The 20,158-nt window shown below is 42.1% G+C and overlaps 1 protein-coding gene across 1 annotated transcript in view; it reads left to right on the forward strand.

Moving 5' to 3' along the window:
* LOC137089649 (zinc finger protein 850-like) overlaps window positions 1-20,158 on the forward strand; it is a 77,359-nt gene that overhangs the window by 46,517 nt on the left and 10,684 nt on the right. Inside the window, exons 6-13 of the mRNA XM_067453217.1 lie at window positions 3,637-4,551; window positions 5,335-5,411; window positions 7,727-7,912; window positions 8,243-8,323; window positions 8,831-9,121; window positions 9,358-9,528; window positions 10,259-10,439; window positions 15,443-15,586. Coding sequence (XP_067309318.1) covers window positions 3,637-4,551; window positions 5,335-5,411; window positions 7,727-7,912; window positions 8,243-8,323; window positions 8,831-9,121; window positions 9,358-9,528; window positions 10,259-10,439; window positions 15,443-15,586 — 2,046 coding nt within the window. The remainder of the gene's footprint in view (window positions 1-3,636; window positions 4,552-5,334; window positions 5,412-7,726; window positions 7,913-8,242; window positions 8,324-8,830; window positions 9,122-9,357; window positions 9,529-10,258; window positions 10,440-15,442; window positions 15,587-20,158) is intronic.

The following is a 20,158-nucleotide window of genomic DNA, read 5'->3' on the forward strand; positions in this document are numbered from 1 at the left end:
AGAAGACCTAAGACAGTTGAGCAACTAGAAGCCTGTATTAGACAAGAATGGGACAGCATTCCTATTTCTAAACTTGAGTAACTTCTCTCTTCAGTCCCCAGACGTGGAGACGTTATAAAAAAGAGGAAATGCCATACAGTGATAAACATGGCCTTGTCCCAACTTTTTTTTTGGAGATGTGTTAAAGCCATGAATTTTAAAATGAACTTATTTTTCCCTTAAAAGTATACATTTTCTCAGTTTAAACATTTGATATGTTATGTGTTGTATTCTGAATTAAAAATTGAAATTCGAAACTTCCTCATCATTAAATTCTTTTTTTTATTCACAAGTTGTACAGTCCCAACTTTTTATTACATAAGTATATTACATAATTAAACCGGCAGTGGATTTCAGAAATCCCCCTTCAGTGCACATGTTTATTTAGCATTGTTTTCATTGTTTTACCACGTAATTAACTGTAAAACATAGTGTTAATAGAAAAATAAGCATTTCACAGGGATGCAAACAGTGAGCTTTTCGGCGCCTCCCACTTTTTTCACGTCAATTTGGGTGACTTGTGTGACTTGTGCAGATCCGACAAGTTTTTTAAGAGGTGGGGGATGGCAGTGTCATTGCACGGCTCGCCCAGCTTAATTTGCGGCTCGCATGGCAGTAAATAATACGTTGAAAAATTATCATGCAATCGATACATATATTTAAACAAAACAAGCAGAACTATAACGTAACCCATTAAAAACTCAAATTGCCTGCTCTATTACAAATAAGTTATTTGTAATATTTGTAATAAGTATTTTTAAATACCCCAAACAGCAGCATTACAAAAGTTGGAAATATAGACTAGAAAATGTAAACTAGCTCTGCTTATGTCCATGACTCACTGCGGAGTTGCCAGCTGTCTTTCCTGCTCTCAACTCCGAACACGTTCTCATGAAATTCGTATCTATACTGAACATGAATTGTATTTATCATGCGATTTATACGGTAAAATTACTTTTCACGTGCATATGATGTGCTTTGCCAACTAGGATTCGTGGGTTACGCGCCAGCATCATGAGCAGACAGCGTGCCAGAATCCAGTTCTCTTTTGCGCTTGAAAAACTATAATAACACAGAAAGAATTATGCCAAAATGTCAGTTTTGTCGAGTATTCACATATCAAATAACGTCTTAAACGAACTTAAGAGTTGTGAGGAAAAAAGGGTGCGTGGGACAGCGCGGTAGATCTTAAAGCGACAGCAGCCAGTGATTAATGTTATTCACTCACTGCTCTTGACTAAAGAACTTTTGTAGCTTTAATAAGGATTAATCTATATTTAATTCATAATTTATGCAGTGCGGACTGTTTGATAACTTTGTTCAATTTCCATAGCCTATTTGTACCTGTGAGACAGCAAGGATAGGTTAATATGACATGGGTTTATGAGAGGATTCTTGTTAAGTTTAAAGCCTAATAAATGTAAAAAAGTTTTCAGTTACTCTGTAAACTTGAATGGCTATAATCAATGTTTAAAATTGGTGGGAAAATATTTCATAGAGACATCTGTTTCATTGATACTGGCCTTCATTCATATTCATAGAAATATGCCGTTGAACAAATATTTCAAATATACAGTCTTTGTTTTATCCTTATTTATTTGTGATTAATCACAGAAAAAGTAGCCTGACAAGCCAGACCCACATCAAGATGTCTGGTCTGGAATCTCACCATTGACAGCTCAATCCGAGGGGCGGATAAACGGTTGTCTTTCAAACTCCCTCTGCACGACGTGCACGCAATTGGATAGCGCTACAACCAACCAGAGCTAGTTGAAAGATTAAACTTTAGCCGTATCCGGTCGGCAAAACTCAGAACACATCTTCCCTTCTTAAAAATGACTTCAGTGCTGTTCTTTTCTCAGAGAAAAGCTTAACTCCAAGTCTTCCAGAGTCGCGGTCAAAGCGGATTGGAAAGACCGCCGTTCGCCAGTTTTTGTGTTTATTAAAAGCACGCAAGCGCAACTTGGCCGTCATTATATTAAGCCCCGCCCACCGACTCTAGACACGATGTGATTGGCCCGCCCAGAGTTTGGCGTTTACAGCTCAGAAGGGTATTGAGAGTTGCTAGACGACACTCGCGGCAGATTAGATTTGCTACTGCTAGGGTGCGTCTAGATTTCTAGGCTGCAGAAAAAGGCATTAAAAGAGAGTTTACATTAAAAATATACAATGCATGCATACCCACTATCTATCTGCCTTTTGTATTTATTGCATTGCATATTGTATGTTCAGGGATGACAGATTGATAAGCAGATATGCTATTGGATGTAACTTTTTACACTTTGGTAGGTCAAAATCAATAGGGGCCACTTTCAGCAGTGTGGCTCTCCTGAAAAAAATAGCGAAGACCACTGGTCTATGGTATCTGCCACCTCAACACATTTCCAGAATTTAATTTTACTGTATGTGCCTTTAGGGGTGGGCCGGGGATGGCAGGGGTTGGTGTCAAGTTTCTGGATATTTCCCACGGGGTGAGGGCTTCGATTATTCACTCACAATTTTTTGAGCATAAATGTGTTTGCATCCCTGATTTCAGAACATTAATCATAGAAAACACTTTAAATAACAACATACATCAAATATTATACAACTCATATCTGTTAGGTACTGTAAAAACTACGGTCAAATAGATCAATCTAATATTGAACTCAAATTTCAAAGAAATAATCACCACAGCTTAATATGATATAGTTTGATATTTGAAGCACTTTGGACAGGTACACATGGTCTGTTTTGAGATCATCTCCCTTTCCCTTTTCTTGTTAAACATGTCGTCTTTCCCACCTGTCATCTTGGAAAATTCATTGTCCACCTTTGTGTAAAGTGCTCGGCAGCTTTGTTAAAAATGTATTACCAAGGCTGGCATGCCTATGAAGACGAGATAAACAATATAATAACAACACCATATTATAATGTCGTAATCGTGTAAGAGTCATAATTTCATACCATGAGAAAATAATAGTTTAATAATAGTAATAATAATAGTTGAACACAACAATGCATCAAACGTGTTAAGAGAGATCTTTCTGTTTTTTTCTATTCATCAAAGAATCCTGAAAAACTGAACAATCTCCAGATGCAAACACAAACAGATGTTCCTGACACATTTAAAGGTGTTTTACTCACACACACCTGATTGGCAGAACAAACTAAACACTGTCGTTGCTAAGCGTTTATATCTCACTGGACATAGACATGCCTGGGGAAAACACAGTGTCCCACAACGCATGAGCATCACGACGGCATTGCTCTATTTTTTGTGTGTGTCTACATTTAATGAACTTGAGTATACAACCCTTTAGTCAGCTGTTAGATCAGCATAGCAGACAATAAACGGTTCAAGGAAAGTCACATACAGGACATTTAGGCCCAATATACAGGACGTCTGGGCTAATACGGGACAGTTGGCATTTCAGAGTGGGCTATGTGGGAAAACAGATGGGAGAACGTGCTTAACTCTGAAAGGCAGTGGCCCTCCAGGACCAAAGTTGCCCATTCCTGATCCCTGGGATAGGATAGATTATACAACATACTACCTTATACCCTGCTACCGATGCTTTAAATGTCTAAATTGTTTTATGTATGTTTTTGCCCTAGATCACATGGCATTGAAAGAGGAAAGTCATGAACTTAATGAAAGGGAAGAAGAGAAAGACCTTTATGATAAACATGATTTCATGACTGGAGAAAAATCGACACAGGCTAAAATGACTTCCTCACAAAAAGGAGCTCAAAAGACAGGAAATAAAAGATATTTCACCTGCCAACAGTGTGGAAAGAGTTTCACTGGAAAAGGGAGCCTTATAATCCACATGAGAATTCACACTGGAGAGAAGCCTTACACCTGCCAACAGTGTGGAAAGAGTTTCAGTGAAAAAAAAATCTTTATAGCCCACATGAGAGTTCACACTGAAGAGAAGCCTTACACCTGCCAACAGTGTGGAAAGAGTTTCAAACATAAAAGAAACCTTGAAGTCCACATGAGAGTTCACACTGGAGAGAAGCCTTACATCTGCCAACAGTGTGGAACGAGTTTCAGTGAAAAAGGAACCCTTGAAAAGCACATTAGAGTTCACACTGGAGAGAAACCTTACATCTGCCAACACTGTGGAAAGAGTTTCAAACATAAAATAAGCCTTGATAGGCACATTAGAGTTTACACTGGAGATAAACCTCACACCTGCCAACAGTGTGGAAAGAGTTTCAGTGAAAAAGGAACCCTTGACAGGCACATTAGAGTTCACACTGGAGAGAAACCTTACACCTGCCAACAGTGTGGAAAGTGTTTCAAACAAAAAATAAGCCTCGACAGGCACATGAGAGTTCACAATGGAGAGAAACCTTACACCTGCCAACAGTGTGGAAAGAGTTTCACTGATAAAGGAACCCTTAAAGTTCACATGAGAGTTCACACTGGAGAGAAACCTTACACCTGCCAACAGTGTGGAAAGAGTTTCAAACATAAAAGAAACCTTGACAGTCACATGAGAGTTCACGCTGTAGTAGGGGTGTAACGCTACATGGACGCGAAAATCACGGTTCGGTATGTACTTCGATTTTAAAGTCACGGTTCGGTTCTTTTTGGCGGTACAGTAAGGGAATGAAATGCAAACATTAAACTGCAGGTTGTTTATTACTGTGGTAAGCAGCAAGGCGAGGACCGTGAGAGCGGGCCGGTGACGAGTGCTAATGAGTGTCAACTGCGCGCCACACCAGTCTCCTCTCGCGGCCGAGTGACGGGAGCATAAAAGGAGGAGCGACGACCGTGGAAGATGAGAGGACCAGGCCTGGAATGCTACCAGTGTTACTTTCGTTTTGTTTATTTATTTAATAAAAATGTAAACAAAACATTACATAAATTCCTGGCCTGGTCCTCTCCTTTTATGCTCCCGTCACTCGGCCGTGAGAGGAGACCGTTGTGGCGCGCAGCTGGCACTCATTAGCACTCGTCACCGGCCCGCTCTCATAGTCCCTCGCCTCGCTGCTTGCCACACTTACTATAAACTTCTTGCTGTGGCCTCCTCACTCTGCAAAATAAAATGACAAAACTTTAATTAACTACTACTGGCTCTGTCATCTTTATATATATATATATATATATATATATATATATATATATATATATATATATATATATATATAAGCTTTTTTAACAATGCAGATTGTTTCAAAGCAGCAAGTATTTCAAATTATACAATGAAGACATTTTTACATAAATGAACACTTTGTTAAAATACCTGTTCTTCCATGGTTGCAATCTCTTTGATGAGGTTGTTGTAGATTCTGTCACGACAGGCATCATCCCCATGAGGAAGGGCCTTGAGCCTCAGATCAAGAACTGTGCATTTGTTGAGGAAGTCATGACAAGCAGAGTATCTGTTCTTAAAGGTGCACTATGCAACTTTTCGTCCACTAGAGGTCGCCTATTCAAAACAAAGGTGTAGTTTGATGACGCCAAGTTTGAGCGCAGCATCTTGGGACATGTGGACTTCACCTCACAGCTGGTGGAAAATAGGACTCGGGCAAAAATCATGTTAGTGGATACGTTTATTAACGTTACTGTAGTGTGAAGCAGGGCAGGACCGAGTATTGTGGAGCTGAGCACGGCCGTTGGAACGATTGTTACACGAACACCGGGATTTTTATTGGGACGGGACGGGACACAGTCGCCAGGCACGTGCACTATTTACGCATTTCCGGTCATGAGTATAAGGTAATACAACTCTGTTTATCATACATTTTAGTGCTTTTAAAATGAAATTTGAACGCACGTTACTCTGTGCGTTTGCTCAGTGGCTGCTGTGACAGTTGTTCATACTGCTAAGAGAAAAGTGCTTCTGCCAAATAAAACTGGAAAATGAGGGTAACGCAGATATGACGCAATTGACAGGCGACTCCCTCAAACACTATGCTGAAACGTCCCGGGTCATTGCTTAAAATAGCAATTTTCTCACAATTTACAAATAGTTGGAAACATTCGCGATATTGCAAGTACTCAACTGAACAAAATATATAACACTGGCCTGGTGTCTTTTGGATATTTTACTGCAAAAATACTACATAGTGCACCTTTAAGGTTTTCTGTGATGGCAGCCTTGATTTCTCTCACAGTTGGACTGTCTTCCTCATTGGGTGCCATAGAGTTGAGGACTGTGGTTTGGAGAGGAAGGATCATTGATACTGAAGGTGTGGATTCAGTGCCCATCAGTACTCTTTACACTCTTTAACCCTCTGAACACTACCGTGCCGACGAGTTCTGCTGGATTTTTCTTTATGACAGTGTGTTAGTGTGTGATCGATCTGGATTTCGCACGGGATTGCACATAATTCTACAAATTCCCTCAGATTTCGCGCACATACCGTAATAAAGCCAACCTCTGACATACAAGTAAATACCAAAATAGCTCCTTTTCCCAGCTTTTTACTGGTCAAATACACACAAAAGTGTCACAATGTTCTTCTGGTTGTGTATTAACGTAAATGCAGTCATAAACAGTTCAGGAAGAATGAGTAACAGGAACATTATTTTTTTTTTTTATTCATTGTCTCACCTGATTACAGTTAGACTTAGGCCTACCTGATTTATTTGTGATCTCTTCAGAAGAAATATTTGATTGCCTGGACTTTTAATAGACATACACACAAAAAAGAAATTAATTAAAAATAGAAAAGGTCAATGAGCTGAATCTTATTGACTGTCTACCTCAAAGAAGAATGTTTGCATTTTTAAAATTTTCAGTAAATGAATTGAAAGTTAAGTGAACCCGTCGAGTGATTTTGTTTAGGGTAATTGTTTTTACAATTACCCCAAAGGCAGGTTAGATAGTAAGCAAAGTCTACTTAGACAGTGATACATTTAAAATAAATAAAACTTATGATTTGGTTAAATATCTGATCCTTCTGCTTTACGAAACACAATTTTGGCTGTTTATAGCATTATTATCTTTTTAATGTGATGATAACACTAAATAATAATTTTGACAATATATTGGTATTTAATTTACAGCGTGTGGTATATTGGTATTTAATTTACAGGTGTTAGTTGCTGGAAAAATTTTTAAAATGGACCTTGAAAGTGCTTAAAAGGTGCTTGAATTTGAATTGAATTTGGAAAGGTGTACGAACCCTGTATAAGGCTCGAGTAAGCAATCTGTAAGCAACTAAACAGTAGTAGTAAACAAAGTTAGTTTCTGAGTTATGTGTTTATGATGAAATTGTTACGGGTACAGACAGGCGGAGACAAGAGATGGTTAGCGGGGTTTATTGTATGGACACCAGTAGAGTAAACAGTGACAGAGTGAATGTAGTGACGGTGACTGGGCTTCTTCGGTGAACTTCTGATGGACTTGGGTAGACTCAGGAGGGAACGAAGGAGAACACGGAACACACACACACCGGACACTGGAGAATGCTGGAGACTAGGAAGCAGACTTGGAGACAGGGAATACACTTCGAGGGAGTCCTAAGGTAAGCAGAGCAGGTTAGTACCTTGTGCAAACGAGACCGGCCAACAGTGTTTGTGTGCGTGACTCTTATACTGTGAGTGATGGGGTGATGATGGGTTGCAGGTATGCGTGGTTAATATTCAGGTGAGAGTGATCGTGGGTTGTCTGTGACGTGGGAGCCTGGCGTGTCTGGGACTGAGCTTTTTGCAGGGCAGACGTAAGCGGATGTCTCGTGTGGACAGCCAGACCTTCTGTCCCGGATGCAAGATGGGAGTGGTAGCTCGACGAAGGCCAGCTGTCATCTTACGTCTGCGGAGAGCTCGTTGGAGATGATGCGCGTAGTCCCAGACCCTCTCGCTCTTCCGGAACCAGTAATCGACCGCTGGGACATCAGATGGTTCCCCCGACCATGGGACCAAGGGGGGCTGGTATCCCAGCACGCACTGGAAGGGCGTGAGTCCAGTGGGGGGTTGTCGCAAGTTCTGGGCGTACTCAGTCCATCCTAGGAACTGGTTCCAGGAGTACTGGTGGCTGTGACAGAAGGTACGGAGGAACCTTCCGATCTCCTGGATCTTCCGTTCCGTCTGCCCGTTCGTCTGCGGGTGGTATCCAGACGAGAGACTTACGGTCACACCTAGGAGGGACAGGAAGGCTTTCCATACCCGGGAAATGAATTGTGGGCCTCGGTCTGACACGATATTCTCTGGGATTCCATAGTATCTGAAAATCACATTAAACATTATTTCTGCTGTTTCTAGGGCCGTGGGCAGACCTTTCAGGGGGATGAGCCGACAGGACTTGGAGAATCTATCTACTACCACCAGGATGCAAGTGAAGCCGTCAGACGCAGGCAGATCTGTTATGAAATCTACTCCTAGGTGTGACCATGGGCGATTGGGAACGGGCAGCGGTGTTCTTCTGATGTCTTCTGCCATGTTGGGCCAGCAGAAGCGGTCTCGTAGCAGCGAGAGGGTTTAATAGATCCCTGGGTGGCCAGTGTCCAGTGATGAGTGAGCGGAGTGAATAAGGGGTGTGCGCTGTGCCCATGGGATGTATTGATGACCTGATGGGTAACCTGGCGGAGCGGCGGCATTGGAGGAGGGAAGGGTCTCTTCAGACCAGGCGATGGGGTTCACGAAGATCTTATCTGGTAGGACTGGCTCAGATTTCTCAGGGGACTCTTTAGGGGCATGAAGGCGAGAGAGGGCGTCTGCCTTCACATTCTTGGACCCAGGGTGTTAGGAGATCTGAAAGTTGAACCTCGTGAAGAGGAGTGCCCACCTGGCCTGGTGCGGGTTTAGTCTCTTGGCGTCTCTTAGGTACTCGAGGTTCTTGTGGTCGGTTAGAACCAGGAATGGATGTTTAGCTCCCTCCAGCCAATGCCTCCACTCTTCCAGGGCGAGTTTGATAGCGAGGAGAAGAAGGCACATGGATGGAGGCGGCTGGGCGTCCCCTGCTGTTGGAAGAGGACCGCTCCCGCTCCGGTGGTGGAGGCGTCGACTTCTAAGACGAAGGGTAGATTGGGATCAGGATGCACCAGGAGGGGAGTGGTACAGAAGGCATCCTTGAGGTCTTCAAAGGCTTGTGTGGCCGCAGGGGTCCAGGACAGAGACTTGGGCTTGCTGCGCAGGAGGTGGGTAAGTGGACCGGAGATGATGCTGTAATTCTGAATGAAACGGCGGTAGAAATTTGCAAAGCCCAGGAAACGTTGGAGTTCTTTGATTGTGGAGGGGAGTGGCCAGGTTCTGATGGCTTCCACCTTCCCCTCGTCCATCCGGATGCCACTGCGGTCGATGTTATAGCCAAGGAACTGCACTGAGGGCTGGTGGAAGGAACACTTCTCGGCTTTGAAGAAGAGCTGGAATTCCCTCAGGCGTTGCAGGACCTCCGCAACGTGGTGGCGATGTTCGGCCAGGCTCCGGGAGTAGATCAGGATGTCATCTATATATACCAGAACCGGCTTGTGGAGAAACTCCCAGAGCACCTCGTGGATAAAATCCTGGAAAACGAAGGGGGTGTTGGCGAGTCCGTAGAGCATGACGAGGTACTCGTAGTGGCCAGTAGGGATCACGAAAGCTGCCTTCCACTCGTCCCCCTCACGTAATCGGATGAGGTTATAGGTGCTGCGGAGGTCCAACTTGGTGAACACAGTGGCACCACGGCGATGTTCCAGTGCTGTTGGGACGAGAGGAAGGGGATAACGGAATTTGACAGTTATCTTGTTGAGTGCTCTGTAGTCAATGCAGAGCCGCAATCCTCTCTCCTTCTTGGCCACAAAGAAGAAGCTCGATGCAGCAGGTGATGTCGATGGTCAGATATAGCCCTGGTCGAGTGCCTCCCGGATGGAGTCTTCCATGGCCTTCTCCTCCGGCGGGGATAGATTTTCCCCTTGGGCACTGGCTCACCCAGAAGCAGATCGATGGCGCAGTCCCATGCCGATGGGGAGGCAGCTTGGATGCCCGGTGAGGGCAGAACACGTCACTAAAGGGGGCGTAGCAGGATGGAATCTTAACTAATTGCTGCTTGATGGGGCTCTTGATGGAAGTAGCACAGACGGGAATCTTCCTGGTAGATGACATGGGAGGAACAGGCAGTGCAGACAGACAGCTGGAGAAGCATTGATCGCCCCACTTTAGGACCTCACCGGACTTCCAGGAGATGACAGGGTTATGCTGCTCCAGCCATGGGCGCCCTAGGATCACGTCAGCGGTGGAATCCTCCAGAACCAGCAGATGTATCTCTTCAACATGAAGAATGTCGGTTTGGAGCTGTAGGGGCCCGGCGATGAGATCGACTTTCCGCCGACTGAGGGGCTTGCCAGTTATCGATTCAACCTGGTAGGTGGAAGGAGTGCGAGTCGTCTGGAGGCGGAGCTGACGGCAGAGGGTGCCGGAGATGAAGTTCCCAGCGGATCCGGAGTCGAGGAGGGCATAGACTGGCAGGGAGACATCGGCAGTAATAAGGTTCACAACTGTGTTTAACGGTTGACTCTTGTAAGAGGAAGGTACAGTCAAAGGTAGACACTGCTATTTTTTTGAACACACCCCTTTCAACTAATTGCCCAATTGCACAGCCTTAAAGGGTCATGAAACCCCAAAACACTTTTTTTGAGATGTAAACAGATATGTATAGGCTGCACATCATTGAAAACACTAAGGGTACTTATTAATGGTATTCATATGTGAAAATAGTTATTTTTGCATTTTTCAGAGCGATTTCTGTCTTCCGGTTTGAAAAGCTTAGTCGGAGCAACGTCACAAATGCTGACGTCGGCGCGGCCTTTTCGACCCAAGTATGGGCAGCTGGGCACATGCTGACGTCGACCGCTCCGAGCGATTCTCGATATATATTCATGACATAAAGCTCATTCAGTCCAATCCCTGCGCTGTAGTATGCATACAAGATAATTTAGTTAATATGCATGAGACAGTCACTTATGTCAGGCTCGTCTTACATCATTATTGTAGAGATATGGTGGGGAAGTTTTGGAAGCAGCGTGCGGAAAAGTCACGGAGGAAAGCTGGGCGTTGTGCTGAAACGAAGTAACGTAAAGGGCGGCGAGCGAGCTGTAACCGGCGCCGTCTGTGGAAGCCTTTGCTACAAAGACTCGGTAAAGTAAAATTAACTTGAGCAATCGCACGCCGAACCTGCAAGCGTTGACTATCTATGTCAGGAGTGCCAAATAACCAATCTGTAATCTGTAGGCTATTGAACAAAAGCCACGTCCTCTCCGTTTTATTTGTCGTCACAGCCATGCACTAAACCGCATGTGTTCGGGCTCTTAGTGAAACAGCGTGCTGCATATTTGGACAAATATAGATTTAGCTGCCGAGTGATAGACAGCGCGGATCGTCACGGCAACCCAGCGCGCGTCGCTCTGCTTCAGATGCGCGGTCGAGACTATGAAGCCTCAAACACCTTCGCTTTTACCCCGATCTAGAATTACACATCTCTATCTCATCGCATGTTGGGTGGTTCACGTTCTCTTATCACGTCGGCGCGTTGTTCATCTTGCCAAACAGCGTGCATATTTGGACAAATATAGTTTTATCACGTTTGCAAAATATTTCGTCATGCAGAATAACATTTGTTTTCATTTCTCACTGAATTATGCTGGTTTAAAGAGCTGAATGATTTGCGATCTCTGCTGCATGCCACTCATAGCTCTCTCATTCGCTGTACTCATCCCTCATTTAATCTCACTGTGGTAAACAATGCCAACGTGAACCAAGAACATCACCGTCTCAGAACCGCTGTAACTGCTGCTGTTGGTATCGCTAATCTTAATGCACCTACTGACACTCCCCTATTTATGCAAACATTCCCTCTTTCCACACAATACCATCCCACCTTTTCACAGTCGACCACTCCCCTTTTAACAAGCTTTTTCAAATCGAAGGTGTGAAAAAACACCGCTGCAGCAGGGGGGTTTCATGACCCTTTAAGAGCGTGCATATCATGAATGCTGGGTCTCATTTGTTTTCTGAGAATCTACTGAACCTACTGGTAACTTGTTTGCCACGTAGCAATAATAAATATATGAAAAACCTTGATTATTCTGGTTAGTCACATTGTACTGCTATTATTTTGAACAAGACTGTAAATAGCCACGACCAGTTGTAGCAATAGAATACATGTCCCTACAGGTATTCAATATTATTTTATTAATCATCTGGCATGCAATGAGCGTCAGAACCGAAACTACAGGGCATGAGTTCCGGATGGATTGGCCAGATACTGCATCTACCATCACAGATCAGCCGCTTGAGTATAAATCACAGGTGTTGTGAGGTTTTCACAGGCAGTGAACTCGTACCATAATATGTCAGTAACAATAGAGAAAACTACAAGTTAAATTTGTGTAATTGTGACTTAAAGTCCCTTTTTAATGGGCACGTATGTTTAAATAATTTTCTGTCTTTAAGTGGTTTTCTTTACGTTCATCTGATCCTTAATCATTTACAGCGCGTGGTGCATTACTGCAGCGCGCTGCTCTAAGTGCAGCATAAGTCCTCATAACTGTTTGTTACTTCAGGAACATTATTTATTCTTTCATGTTCTTAAAACGTGTTTGTGTAAAACAATTCTGTGATCGCGGAAATCAGGGCCCTAATATTAGCAACACAGCTAGTAATGACAGTGTTTGTGTTATTGCTGTCTCAATTACATTACATTTGGCTGCGACACATTTTTACATTATACATCCTCTTGTCAATAAATGACCTTTATCTGTAAGTTTTGGCCACTGCCTGACATCATCTACCCAATGTTCCCTTTCACCAGACAATTTATTTAATGTGCAGAATCCGCTTTCATTAAAATGTCATTAGAGGACACCGGCAAGTGTCACATCGTCACGCACTTCGCAGGCATGCAGTAATGGCTGCAGGCAAGATGGCGGCACCCATAAAGTTTACGGCGGATTTGTGTATAATTTGTGAAACATAATCACGGTTTCTGGGTGGAAGGTCAATTCATGATAATATTAGGTTGGTACTGGACTTAATTGACTATAGTGATGTGGTTCAAGGAATGGGATCCAACTACTAACATGGCCTAGACCAAAGAGCTGTCCAAAGACACTAGAGACAAAATTGTACACCTCCACAAGGCTGGAAAGGGCTACGGGGAAATTGCCAAGCACCTTGGTGAAAAAATGTCCACTGTTGGAGCAAGCATTAGAAAATGGAAGAAGTTAAACATGACTGTCAATCTCCCTCAGACTGGGGCTCCATGCAAGATCTCACTTCGTGGGGTCTCAATGATCCTAAGAATGGCGAGAAATCCGCCCAGAACTACACGGAAGGAGCTGATCAATGACCTGAAAAGAGCTGGGACCACCGTTTCCAAGGATACTGTTGCTAATACACTAAGACGGCATGATTTGAAATCATGCATGGCATGGAAGGTTCCCCTGCTTAAACCATTACATGTCCAGGCCCATCTTAAGTTTGCCAAGGACCATTTGGATGATCCAGAGGAGTCATGGGAGAAAGTCGTGTGGTCAGATGAGACCAAAATAGAACTTTTTTTCGTAATTCAACTAAACGTGTTTGGAGGAAGAAGAATGATGAGTACCATCCCAAGAACACCATCCGTAGGGATGTGAAGCATGGGGGTGGTAGCATCATGCTTTGGGGGTGTTTTTCTGCACATGGGACAGGGCGAAGGAGAGGATGACCGGGACCTTGTATTGCGAGATTTTGGGGAACAAACTCCTTCCCTCATTTAGAGCATTGAAGATGGGTCGAGGCTGGGTCTTCTGAAGGGGAGTGGGCCGACACCCTTGCCTCGTCATCATATGCATCTTAACCTTTTGAGTGATTTTTAAGAACCACATGAATTAAATAATCAGTTATTACTCTTTCAAAATGAATAATTATTGACAATCAATTTTATGTGATCATTAATACATTTAACTATTATTTAATATGATTTAGACTCTATGTCTTGTGTATGGTGTCTAATCTGCTTTCCAGAGACGGTCTGACAAAGACAGTCTGACCCCTATCTATGTGCCCTGACATAGATAGCCTGACCTCTATCTCTGGGTCCTGACCAACAGGGCCTTGGAGAGAAAGTTAGAACTTCCAAGAGGTGAACCTGCCTGTTGTTAGTAACCCCAGGACAGGAAGGGGTGGGAGGATTTGAGTCTCCCAATTCCCCAATCTCCCAATTTCTTCCCATTTATATAGTGTGATTTTTTTGGCATTGAAAGAAGTACATTTTTGTCTTTATATTTCTTTATAGAATGAGGTAGATGATATTAGTCATGCTTTTCTTTCTGGAGATGTGTTTGTCATGTGGTGTTGATATCTTGTCCTATTAATAAGCTCACAGGACGCACTAACCTTGGAGGAGAGATGTGCCCTAGAGTCTTGTGTGTGTGTGTTACATGTTCTGTGCAGGTCATCTGACTGGATTGGACCACTTTTTCTCACACCCTAGACCTCTTGGCGTCTTTCTAGGACTCCCCCTGAAGTCAACACTATTGTCTGATGTATACATCCTGATTAACAACAACAACATCTCCTATCTATGCTTGCATGACACATTGTTTAGACTTAATGCCAATCAGTAATATTCCACGTGTCCGTAATGATGTAAATCGTGCCCCTGAAATTGGTATAATTGGTGTGGTAATTTTGTGTAAGGTAGAGTTTGGCCTGCCACCCCCCTGAGAGACTCTGAAGCTGACTCTACCGATGAAACTGCAAATTATTTTTCAGTAAAATTCTCTCCGATGATTGAACATCCTGATTTCTGGTCTTCATTGCGCATATCTGGTCTATGGATCAAAACTGTCAACTCCTAACACTTCCAACATGACAATGACCCAAACCACACAGCCAGGATAACCAAGGAGTGGCTCTATAAGAAGCATATCAAGGTTCTGGCTTGGCCTAGCCAGTCTCCAGACCTAAACCCAATAGAGAATCTTCGGAAGGAGCTCAAACTCCATGTTTCTCAGCAACAGGCCAGAGACCTGACTGATCTAGAGAATATCTGTGTGGAGGAGTGGGACAAAATCCCTCCTGCAGTGTGTGCAAACCTGGTGAAAAACTACGGGAAACTTTGACCTCTGTAATTGCAAACAAAAACAGTATTGGCAACGATATGCGTCTGTTCATTCATTCTTGTCAAAGTTACCCGCTGAATTGACAACACAGACGTCAGACGCTCGTCCGCTAACAAACCAATCAATGTTAGGATGCAGCCCACATAGATGATGACGACAGGACGCCAGTGCATCATGTACAGTTCTTTAGTGCGCTTCCATAACTGCAATGTGAAAGCAAACCAGAACTAACCAAACGGACACAATGTATCAAAACACAAACTTTGGTTTGGACATTGGTGCGGAGTTTCAGGTGTGAAAACGCCCTAAGACTGCGCTGATACTGAACTAGAGCTCATTGAGACTCACTCTTTCTCTTTCTGTTAATTATCTTAAACAGGACAAACACACAGAAAAACTCCTGGAGAAGTGACAGATCCACGTGACACTACTATAAAGATGGCGTTTATTAAAGAGGAGAATGAAGACCTGAAGATTGAAAATGTGTTCAGTTTGAAACATGAAGAAACTGAGGAACAAACAGGTTGGTTTCATTCTCAAAGTTTCATTCTCAACTCATTTTTCCGATCTTTATTCAGATGATCATTATCCAGCTCTACAGAAATGAGTTGATTTTTTGAATGTCGTCAATCCTGCTGGCTGGAGTAAACGTGTCATTCGTCAAGTCTACTCGCTCACAGATTGTCTCATTATAACAAGCAAAGCTTATGCACGATGTAAATAAGAGTTTGCTGTGCCGTTATTGATTATAGAGGGAGTTTCTGTTGATCGCACCATAACGGCTACACTGCTCGCTTTGTCGTATAAACTACATTCCCAATTTGAAGAAAGGTTTTGATCATGCTTTTCCACGTATTCTGCAAAGTTTCAGGAATGACGAACTCTTTTAATTGACTGAATCCACTGTCTTGTTCTGCGAGTCACTGCTGAAATGGCCATGATCAACCCTCCACACACACCTGGGCAAGAGAATCACCATTGGCTAGTTGTTTTTCTAGTTTACTCACCAGACTTGTATCATCTGTTCATATTTTTATAAACCCACGAAAATAGTTGAGTAGTCCTGACTTCATATCAGCAAAATGGGTCTATGTATGTATAAATACAAATGTGTACATGAGTATGTATATGTGTTGATGTATATATGTGTATGAGTAGGCGTAGGCATATGCATGTTATTTAAAGAAAAATAATAATTAAAGGGGTAGAAGTATATAAGTTTTACTTCATCCTACTCCTTTTTCGTTCATGAGATAGAATTAATTAATTTTTTTATCTTTCACCTTTATTTGTTTCTTTTAATAATGTCTGAACATTATTGTATTTTTATTTCTCTCATGTTCGAAAATAAACAAATAAAACTAAAATATCAGCACATAAACATGTTTTATATTTAGATGAGGCAAATACACATGCGTTACGGACGTGACTAAAAAAGACGAACGTTTTTCGAAGACAATATATTTTGTAGACAGAAGCAACAATATCAGCCGAACGGAGAAGAGTTGGCTGTTTACAGAACATAAAACATCTATTTTATTTCAGTTTCGGAGGACTAATCAATGTTACGGTGTGATGTGACCGTTCTTAAAGCGGAATTTATCAGACTATAGAAAAAACATATAGCATGCTTATAAAACAATACATCTAGCAGTTATTTAATATAATCAGGTATTTATTCATTTATATTTATATAAAACTGATTATCTCTTCATCACAGCTCCTGTTAGTGGGTGGGATATATTAGGCAGCAAGTGAACATTTTGTCCTCAAAGTTGTGTTAGAAGCAGGAAAAATGGGCAAGCGTAAGGATTTGACGAGTTTGGGGGCAAATTTACACACACAAATGGGTTACTAAAGTTAACACATTAATGTGGACTTTTTAACACAACCTCTTACTATAAAAGATTATTGAAAAAACTGGATTAGAATAAAATATGGACACTTATCGTGAAATCACACTGAAGCATTGAATACTGTTCTGTTAGAGGTAACAGTCTAAGGGTGCTTTCACACTTACCTTGTTTGGTCCGGATTTTCGGACTTTTCAGTTTGGTATGAACCAAAATTACAGGTGTGAAACCTCCCTCGGACCATGGTCCGGACCAAACAGACGAAATTTGGTCCGACGAAAAGAGGTAGTCTCGGTCCGGACCAAACTGAACAAAGGTTCGGTTCGTTTCTTGTGTGAAAGCATTTTCTGTATAGTTCGGACTATCAGACCATTTACAGGAAGTTCTGGTGTAGGATTAGTGAAAAAACACAGATTAAACTCACAGCACATGCAGTGATGGAGCGCGGAGCATTTTAAACAGAACCGCTCAGTCAGCTCGCGTGAACAGCGTGCTCTGCTTGACTCTCTCTCTCTCTCTCTCTCTATATATATATATATATATATATATATATATATATATATACAAATATACAAATATATATATATTTCTAATGTCTGTGAGAAGTAGCCTGTATGCTGAGTTTCGGTTTATTTATGAGACCGCTCCAGTTCATGTGCAACGCAAATGATCGCTCCGTTACAGGATGTCTGCTATATTATTTATTTAAGCTTATTTATTAAATTCAGGCAAATTATTTATTAAAACATTTATTAAAATTTAGATACAAAATACAAAGCTTTCTACAAAACAAATCTTAATGAAGTGGTCAAAATTATTTCTGACTCGATGTCTTTGACATATATTGCACATCTGTGCACGTTTCATAATCAATATAGCCTAGATGAAATTTAAAAATAACATTATAATATTTAAACATAACTATAAAATAAAATACATTGTTTGGCTAAAAAGCATATCTTCTAGGAGCTCCCCCTTTCCTGTTGGCGCCGATAAAATGTTTGCACAACGACGACGTTCATTTGGTGAATTTGCCTCCAGTATAGTTGGTGCTGCAGATAGTAATCCCATAATATTAAGAGTATTTGGCAACGATATGCGTCTGTTCATTCATTCTTGTCAAAGTTACCCGCTGAATTGACAACACACTGACGTCAGACGCTCGTCCGCTAACAAACCAATCAATGTTAAGATGCAGCCCACATAGATGATGACGACAGGACGCCAGTGCGTGATGTAAAGTTCTTTGGTGCACTGACATAACTGCAATGTGAAAGCAAACCAAAAAGAACCAAATGTCCAAACACAAACTTTGGTTCGGACCTTGGTGCGGACTTTCAGGTGTGAAAACGACCTAAGACTCAAGACCAGTCATGAAGAAGAAATTTAGTGAAGAATAGTTTGCAGTCTTATCAGCAAAAGCCAGCTTCAAGTCTCTTCAAGTCTCACAAGGAGTTCGTAGCCCGCACTCCCTCTCGCCCTGTCTCTCGTACATACCATTTCTCAACAGTTATGCTGTTATTAAGGTCTATCCACGTCATTACTGCAAGGTGAATGATTCTGATTGGCTCAGAGAAAAGGAATATATATTTATATATATTTATAATATATAATATAGCATATATACTGCATACTCTATGGGACTGACAGAAAGAACGAAAGACTCGAAACCGGCCGAATTTGAAATAACTAATCTTTTCTGTTTCCGTTACTGACAGCATAGACTCTATAGGACTGACAGGACGAACGAAAGACTCAAACCCGAGACTCAAAAGAACTAATCTTTTCTGTTTCCGTTACTGACAGAAGATCGAAAGACTCAGAGATTCAGAACCCATATGTTGCGGTCAACACAAAATGACTGAATCACTCTCTGAGACAACTCTGTAGTCCCGAGTCACTTATCAGTCACACATCACTACTGCCAGTCCAGGCAGAGACAGGGAGAGCTGAGGAAAGATTGCTGAGGAAGTGTTATAGTACCGAGTTGTTGAGAGCGCTGTGCGTGGGCAAATTTAATTTGTTTGTATCTAAGAACTCTGAATAAACACAAATGAACTTTGCAATGTTATTTCTTTCACAAAATTCTTTCACCGCAGCTAACACCGCAAAGAAACACGATATCGACAAGAATACAGTAAGAGCTTCTGTTGAGAGCTTCTGTTATATGTGATTGACAGATCTGAACATTATAAAGAGTGTTCTTTGATCGCTGTCTGTGGTTTAATCATTTAAATAACAGATTTGTTTTATGCTGCTAACAGAAAAGATGTGAAGTTGATTGTTTTAGTCACTGGCTTGATTTACTGATGCACGAAGACGGCCAGACTGACAGTATTAAGCGATTTAGAAAGAACGTCTGTGTGAACTTGAATGATTATCTACACATCACTGATCCCAGATCAGGGATTAATGAACACTGTTACTCACTGTTTGTGGCGGTGCTGTTGAATCCATATGGTAAAGCCTGTGCTGCTGACATCCACTGATAAACTGAATCCATTCTCTACTAATTCTTTGGGCGGGCAAAGCAGAGGAAGGGGAGGTAACCTTTCCTGGTATGACGTCATAACAGGAGAATTCAAGATCAGCTCGTCTGAGCTCTCAGTTTCTCAAAGGCAGAGAAAGACAGCCAGAACTCGGTTTACATTGATCAACATTTCTAGCCTCTTGGGGACAATATTCAGGCTAGGGAAACTGGTATTAATTTTGAAAAACCTCATAACATTAAAATGTCATGCCATGGGACCTTTAAGGCTTTGATAATGAATTTATTTAGGATATATAAACAAACCTGATTCCAAAAAAGTTGGAACACTGTGCAAATTGTGAATAAAAAGGAATGCAGTAGTTTACAAATCTCATAAACTTATATTTTATTCACAATAGAATATAGATAACGTATCAAATGTTGAAAGTTAGACATTTTGAAATGTCATGCCAAATATTGGCTCATTTTGAATTTCATGAGAGCCACACATTCCAAAAAAGTTGGGACAGGTATACTGCATCAATTACAACATCATGGCTGCGTAGAAGAAGGATCCGGGTACTCAAATGGCCAGCCTGCAGTCCAGATATTTCACCCATAGAAAACATTTGGCGCATCATAAAGAGGAAGATGCGACAAAGAACACCTAACGCCGGCTTCACACTGCACGCGTAAGCAGGGCGTAGGCAGCGCCGAAGCAGCGCGTGTGTAAAGCAGTAGCAGCGCGCGCACTTTTTGCTTTCACACAGGC

Source organism: Pseudorasbora parva, chromosome 2, assembly GCF_024679245.1.
Source record: "Pseudorasbora parva isolate DD20220531a chromosome 2, ASM2467924v1, whole genome shotgun sequence".
Classification (NCBI taxonomy): Eukaryota; Metazoa; Chordata; class Actinopteri; order Cypriniformes; family Gobionidae; genus Pseudorasbora; species Pseudorasbora parva.